The 7,813-nt window shown below is 52.5% G+C and overlaps 1 protein-coding gene across 1 annotated transcript in view; it reads right to left on the bottom strand.

Annotated features, from left to right (window-relative positions):
- Positions 1-6,155: 6,155 nt before the first annotated feature.
- Positions 6,156-7,813, bottom strand: part of MPP1 (MAGUK p55 scaffold protein 1) — an 11,866-nt gene continuing 10,208 nt past the window's right edge. The window contains exon 12 of the mRNA XM_010164158.2: positions 6,156-6,551. Within this exon, the coding sequence (XP_010162460.2) occupies positions 6,375-6,551 (177 nt within the window). The 3' untranslated portion in view covers positions 6,156-6,374. The remainder of the gene's footprint in view (positions 6,552-7,813) is intronic.

Raw genomic sequence — 7,813 nt, 5'->3', positions numbered from 1 at the left:
GAGGGATGATGTCTGATCACATACTGCTACCCGGCACATCACACTTACTGAGCAGATCGGTGTAAAAGGACTTGAGCAACTACCAGCTTCTGTGCAGTGACTCAGAAGGGTGTATAGGTTTAGTCTCCTCTGGTTTGGCTCTGTAAGGTTTTGGGAGCTGACAAAGGAGCAGTGCTGCTCTGTTTTACAGTGGCATTGTTCCTTGAGCTGCCTGGAAGTGTTCCAGCAGCTGCTCACAGAGCTCTTCCCCATCCACTGCTAGTATGGGTGCTGCTCTGGGAAACGGAATGGTTCTTACTGTGGTCACTGATCCAGAACAGTTTTCTGGTCTAAGTCAGAGAGGCCTGTGCTGCTGGTGTGGTTAAGCCATGACTGATGCAGATGCTGCCTTTGAGCTGGGCAGATCTCTGAAGCATTAATCCAGAACTTACCTCCAGTGAGGTTTTGGGGCAAAATGGCACTGGTGGGAGGTGTTACTCCTCTTTGTGCTGACAGGAAGAACAGGAGAAATACAGCAGGTTTCTGCATCAGTGTCACAGTTCTGCTCTTAATGAACACTGCCTGCTTCTGCAGCCATTGCCCTGATGACCACAGCAGTCATTTCCACCTGTGACCACGGCATTGTGGCGAAGATCAAGAGAGTGATCATGGAGAGAGACACGTATCCCCGCAAATGGGGTCTCGGTCCCAAGGTGAGCAACGTGGGGGTGCAGTCAGTTCTAGGGCAATGGTGGGAGCCCTGCTGTAGAGATGTGGGATTCTGAGCCCCTCAAGCAGAGCTGCACCCATGTCTTCTCCTTCTTGATGTAATTCTCTCTTCTTGATGTAATTCTGCTGTGCTCTCCTGGAGCCGTGGTGGTGGCACTTCCAAGTGGCAGGGCCATGTCAGCCCAGTGCCAGTGGGAGCGAGGCTTTCCCTCCCAATGGAGCCTGGGCAGCTCTACCCAAGGCTCAGCTGGTGCTCAGGTGTGGGGTCCTCAGGTCTGTACAGCACCAGCTCTCCTCTGGGAAAGAGCCACATGATGTGAAGTGGATGGCATTGCCGCTCTGTGCGAAGATTATCATCTGTCACGTATCTTGGAGTCTTTAGCAAAACCTTGGGTTTGCAGCTGGAGTGGTCCAGCTGAAATGTGACAGGTCATTAAGCTGGAGAAACCCAGTCAAAGATGAGCCCTGTAATGTGCAGTCTGTTCTGCTGCTGTTACTTCCACCACAAATTAGCTGTTATTTGCTGATGAAGATGTCTCCTGTCTGAGATACGTAGGCTGCTGTGCGGGGGATGGTTTGCGTTACTTGTCAGAAGGTCCTTGGAGAAGCGTTAAATCAGTAATGCCGTAGGTGTTGGCCTGGCTTATTCCTTGATTACCTTAGGCAGAGTGGCTGAAGCCCCAGGGAGGATCTCTCCTCCCTGGAGCTGCAGTCTGACTTGCTGCACGTTGCTCTCAGGCCAGTCAAAAGAAGATGATGATCCAGAAGGGTCTGCTGGACAAGCATGGGAAGCCCAACGAGAGCACACCGGATTCCTGGAAGAAGGAGTATGTGGATTACAGGTGGGTACAGGGTGTGTGGCTCCTGCATGGTGGGCAGAGGAGGAGGTGCTGCTGTTTGTGCTTGGGGTGTGCCAGGCCTGGCCAAAGGCTGTCGGCTCTCTGGACCCATGGGGTGCAGTGTCATTTCTTGCTGTCCCAGGGAACGTGCTGCTAGTAGGCAGTGCCGGTGGGAAAGGCCCTGAGCAGACGGTTATCCCTTTCTAGCCTGTGCTTGTGGTTTTAGAGGGAGTTAGTCTGCTAAATTAAATGGGGGAGGCCTTGCTGTTGCCCAGCCCAGCTGCCCCTGGTGCTGGCCACAGGTCTGCCCCACACCAGCCTCCTCACCCAGCGCCTGGCACAGGGTACAGAGCCCTTGCGAGGAGGACAGGGCTTTGTACTTGTGCTGGCACTGCAGGGCAGCGGCTGTCCTGCTTAGCCTGGGAATCTTCTCTTTCAGGGATGCTTCCAAGAAAGAAGCAGCTGCAGTTCCACGAGCTGTTTCAGAGCTGGAGAGGGCTCCAAAAGTGAGTATTGTTAGTGTGTTGTTTGGGCCCTCATGAAGAGTGGATACACGCCTGTTCCTTTAAGCAGTTGGTATCAGGCTGCTTTGGTTGGTTGGTTTACAGGGGAAGATGTTTCATCTTCTGGGAGCCTAGTGCCCCAACGTGTGGTTGTGCAGCCCACAGGGTAGCTGTAGGGTGACCTGTTTAGGGCCTTACCCCAGAGTGTTTGTCTTTGGGATGTTGTACTTTGGGTGTGAGTCTTGTAGCACAGTATGAGTGAGGAGCTCTGACTTGTGGTGTAGAAGCTGTGGCATCCAAGGAAATACGTTGTATGGAGCCACGATGGAGGTTTGTTGTGCCAGAGAACCTTTCTGGAGACGAAAGACAGTTGCTAAAATGTCCATGCAAGAGTTGCATCTAAAGTTTCTCAAGTCAGGGCTTGTGCCATGATCTAAGGACCTAAGTCAGGTCTTGTGCATGCACTTGGGAAGGTGCAGCAGTGATTCAGACTCTGGAGCATTTGGAGTACAGGAAACACTGAGAAATACAGAGTGCAATTCTGGCAGAAGCAAACCCTAGACAGTGTGTGTTGGAGGGGACCACTCAAAGCATCGTGAACTGCAAAGTTTGATTGAATGAGGCAAAATAGTTGCACTGGGCTTCCAAACAGTTTTGCCAGCACTTGAGTGCCTTTGGAAGACAGTGTATCTGATGACGTGTTCCCCTGACAGAGGAAGCGAGAGTCGGAGAGTGAAGGTGAGGAGGCTGTGACTCCACCGTCCCCTGCCACCCCACCACCAGAGGAGCTGAGCAAAAAGGAAAAGAAAAAGAAGAAGAAAGAGAAGAAGGCCAAAGAGGCAGCTGAGAATACAGAACAAGTAGAAGTGGTATGTAACTGGGTGCTGCCATGGTACTAGGTCCTGGCACGGGAGAGATTGCCATCTCTCCCCAATACCTCTATGGTAAATGCATCAGCATCCTGCTGTGCACTTCCCCAGAGTGCCAGGGTTCCAACAGGCAGAGGAAGGCGTCTGTATACGTGCATTTGTAAACTGAACTGGTTGAGGGTGGTGGGAGATAGGGCAGGTGAGGCTTGTGGGGGTGGATCTGCAGTGGGGCAGGGCTGGGGTGAGCAGCTGTCTGTGCCTCAGGGCGGTTGGTGGGTACACGGGTCCTGCCAGGCCACCTCTGTTGTCTGGTGCCCTGTAACAGGCCCTGGTGGGAGGGTGGTGCTTGGCATGGTGCTGGCATTAAGTCAGTGTGTGTGAGTGCTTATATGGTGGTGAGGGAGGATTGTGGCCATGGGGAGCCTGCACTGCATCTGGAGTGGGGCTGTTCCTCCCAAAATGAGCAGTGGGGAATTCCTTCTTGATTCCTTCTTGACTTCTTCACAGGCCAGCGAGACCAGCACCAAGAAGAAGAAGAAGAAGAAACAAAAGGAGGTAGAAGAGAGCTCGGAGTAAGCGACCGGATCTGTCCAAAGCAGGCGACCTCCTTGGTAGGGAGGGAGGAGTCTGAAGCCTTGAGAAAAAAGAGGACTGGCTGCATGGCAGAGGGGCCAGCGAGTTCCTTTTCTGCTGTGTGTACAAGTGAGTGGGTGTGTCTGCCCAGGATACGCCCTGCTCGGGTACCCCTCCTCATCCTGTTTTAAGGGTTGCCAGAGGAGCGGGGTGCCTGACTGCCCCTGTGCTGGATTGCTCTCTAACCCTGAACACCGTGATGCCAACAGAAGTGGTATCTTCAGGGAAGCTGTAGCTCCTGGCTCTTACTTGGTGTCTCTGTTTTCACCTTGAGAGGGAGGAATAACGTTTCTCCCCGCTCTTGTTCCTGCCTCTTTCTTCCTTTTCTTCCAAGGCTGGAACTGTTACTTGGCAGCAGAATGTGTTGATGTCTGGAGGACTGGCTTTGTCATGGCCCACCTGAATGGATTTGGATGGGGACAGTCAGACTGGTTATTTGAAGGGCTCTGATTTGTTTTAATCTGGCCATATGCTTGGCTTGACCCTCAGCTGGATGAGATCAAATAGTCCACCCAGATATTCTTCATTACTTTTTAAATTTTTATCATAAAAGGATTAGAACATTAAATTCCTACTTTCCACTTTATAGTGTGGGGGCCTGCTTGTCAGTTGTCAGCTGATCCCCAGGCCCAGTGCCCCAGTGTCCCCTTGTCAGTGTGTGCCTCTTACGTGCTCTTTGCTCTTCTCTACCCAGTTGTTGCAATGGGACTGCAGCACTTTTAATTGCCCTTCCTGGTTTTGATATCTAATGTGCTCTGAAAGCTAGAATTGGGAATGCTGCTGGAGGGCAGAAGCGAAGTGATCAGAAGGCCACTGGCCAGGCTGCTTTTCTAAAGGGCTGTTGGGACCAGAGTCCTTGTGGGGAAAAGCTTGACCAAAGGCAGCTCTGGAAGGGGCACTGGGTGTGGGGCTTGAGCAGTGTCAGAAAGACTTGTCCTTATTTCCTTATCTGGGGTGGCTCGCTGGGGGCAGGAGGTCTCTTCTCTGTCACAGGGGTAGTGCAGAGCCACGATTTTAGCCCCTTTTCATGGGGAAGAATCCAGGCTCTTTTGTTTTGAGCTTCATCCCTGCAGAGATTCTGCAACGTCTGTCTTAGCCTCATGCATTGCTTTTGTCTTAACCATCTGACTTTTCTCCCCTCCAATGCTAGAGATACACGCAGGCAGTTGGGCCAGCAGCTGGTGGCTGTCAGAACCTGAGCAGAAAAAAAAGTCCATTTATATTTACTCTTTTTTATATAAAAATAAAAGCCCTATTTTTGAATGGGTGATTTTCTTGCTCATCAGGCTCCTGTAAAAGGTCAGTGGTCTGTTCTTGGGGAGGGGAGGCAGCTTAACACGTGTGCATGATGCAGCTGGGCAGATAAACGCCCAGCCTTTGTGCTGCTCTGCTCTTGTGAAGAAGCTGCTGGTACAGAGAAGTGTGGTCATGTTGAAGTGGCTCATCACTAGAGGGGCCTTTGTTGCTGGTTGTGACTTTACAGGTGCTTAGGGGCCACCTTCTACTCTGGTAAAACTCCCTGAGCTTCAGTGAGCTGCTGGAGAGGTCTGATGGTGTCTGAAGGGACTGTCTGGTCTTGGCCTGCCTAACCTTGAGTGTGTTAGGGCCAAGGAGGTGGGAACAGACTTCCAGCCATGAGCAAGTACTCAGCCCAAGAGGTAAAACACCAGTCACAGCAATGTTTCAGCACATGTTTATTGCTGCTCATTGTTTCCCTGCAGTGGATCAGAACGAAGGTCCCTATTGCACATCAACAGATTTTATTTTTGGCATCCTTAAAAAAATTGCACAAGACTTCTTAACCCCCTTCCCCTTTCCCTTAGCTAACTGCTGAACACACAAATGAGATTTTCACCTAGATGATGGCTATGGTCTGCCCAGGAGCCATGGTGATGCTTCCCAGACATGGTCATGGTGGGGTTTGTGTGTAAGTACACACCTCCTGGAAGGAACCCCTTTGTATGGGTGGCTTTTATAAGTTTCCATACTGTGTGTGAGACACCCTAGACTCTGGGAAACATGCCTGGATGATCTTTTGTAGAGACACAGTTTTTCTACTGCATGCAACAGATACTTATGGCTGGGTGCTATTTACACACTGAACTGTCCCTCTGGGATTTGGTCCGTGGGACTTCCACAGCTCCTGCTGAGTTTCTCTGGCCAGGCAGTAACAGTCAAGCTGCATGGTGAGAATTTAAATACAGTGAGCTTTTATAACTACAGTTGCACAGGGTGAATCAGGAAACTCCAGACATGGAATGCAGGGTGAGACCTGCCTGGGGGTGGTGTGTTCTCTGCCACCTTTGGCAAATCCACGCTCCCCTTTTTCTGCTCTTCCCCATTTGAGGGAAAACCCTTGGATGTAGGAGCTCTGGTGTGGTCTGTGTGAAGCTTCATGGACACCAGCCACACTTTCAAGGTGTTTGTAGTACAGTGTGTGCTCCTGTGATGGCTGGGGACATCTGCCTGGAAAGTCCCTGCTCCACTACCTCCCTTGGGACTGATGCTGCAGCAGGATTGTGCTTTCTGTTGCCCAGAGAGGTGGGGAGCTGAGATAATGGGGTGCCCTGGGCTCTGCTGCAGCCACTCACTTGGCACTGCATTGCAGTGCTGCAGGAGGTGGCCAGCCCCTGTCCTGCACTCCCCCAGGAGAGGTGATCCAGAGACCCTGTGTGTGTGTCAGCCAATTGAGACCATGTCCGTGGAGCAGCAGCAGAAGGGAATTGTGCTGGGCTGTGTGTGGATCAGGAGAAGCTGAGGAGAAGGTTTCTCCCCATGGCTGCAGGATGGTTGATGGGAAGTGGCTGGGGTTGGATGCCCTCTCAGTAGACCCAGGAGATGGGCACCCACTGTGGAGAGCTGCAGGCCTGCTCAAAGGCTTCCTGCAGGAGCTGGAGGCTTTCTTCCACCCCGTTGTTGACCAGTGAGAGGTCGAAGTAGTGTGCGTATCGGCTCCGGATGCTCTCTGAATCTTTCCGGAGCTGCTGCAGAGCCTCTGACTGCAAGAAACGGGAGAGAGTGCTCATGAGGAGGGGAATTTCACAGCCCACCCCAACAGGCAAACTCCCTCCCACCACTAAAGCAACTCTCACAGTTGCCAAGTATCAGAGCACAGAGCATCCCTGCAGCTTGTCTGACAAGCCAGGAGCTTTTGTGTGATCTCTGGGAGTGTGTGTCTGGGGGTTTTGCTGGACCTTTATGCGATGCTGGGAGCATCAGATTACCTGCTGGTTGAGGCCAGACCTGCTTGGTCTTGTATTTATCTTGGAAATGCTTTGTGGCAGCTCCCTGGGAGGAGAAGGTTCACCGAGCAGTGGGCTGCTCATTATTACACTATGCAGTGTAGCTGGCTGAAGGTTTAAGGCTGGTTTGAAGATCAAATCCCTGCAAGATGGTCCTTCCCCACTGGCTTTTGCCCAGTACAGCACTGGCTGGCAGAGCTGTACCAGCTTCCCTCTGACTGGGACAGAGTTAAATTTCTTCACAATAAAAGCAAAGCTGCCTTGCCCCCCTCCTGCTGGTGTGGCTAGTCTGCACAGCTCCTTGGCTAGCAGGGGCATCCCAGGAGTGTGTCCCTGCAGGCAGCTCTGCCCTCAGCAGCAAAGTCCAGTCTGATTTCCACATTATCTCCCTAACCAGCTTGAAACAGGCGGCTCCTGCTTCTGTGCCTGGGGAGGGATGAGCCTGGGGTGCCGTGCTTGCTGCAGCTCTGCTGTGTGTTGCCTGGCAGCTCTTGGGGGTGGAGAGGGGAGAGCAACGAGCAGTTTGCCTGGGTCGTGTGAGCTCTGCTGGGGCACATCTGAGCTCTGCTGGATCCCTCAGCGTAAGCAGTTACCTGCAGCTATATATAGTGCCTGCAGCAGCAGGGCTGGCCCTACCCACTGCGGCAGGAGTGAATTCCTCTGCCTGGAGGCAGCAGTGGGTGATGGGGTGTGGAGGTGGGGGCAGCAGGCTGCCTAACTGCCCTTTCTGCCCTGACACTTGTCCCCCTTCCCCCCCTGAGCCTGCTGCATCTGGCTTTACAATCCTCTGCAGATGAACGTGCCTTTAAATGCCTGTGCAATGCTTGCTCTGAGGCTGCATAAATATCCTCCCTACAAATTATCTGCATCTTAAGATTTACAAACCCCAAATTAATAGCTTGGGAGAGGTGGCCTTGGCTGGCCATGAGTCCAGGAGGACCACAGCTCTGTGGGTTTCCCTGCTGTCCCACTGCTCCCTGGGAAATAGCAGCGTGTGGCTGCCAGCCTCGCAGTGCTTG

The sequence above is a fragment of the Antrostomus carolinensis genome, unplaced genomic scaffold (assembly GCF_000700745.2).
Source record: "Antrostomus carolinensis isolate BGI_N321 unplaced genomic scaffold, ASM70074v2 scaffold28533, whole genome shotgun sequence".
Classification (NCBI taxonomy): domain Eukaryota; kingdom Metazoa; phylum Chordata; class Aves; order Caprimulgiformes; family Caprimulgidae; genus Antrostomus; species Antrostomus carolinensis.
This window is presented reverse-complemented; position numbering and strand designations above follow the sequence as displayed.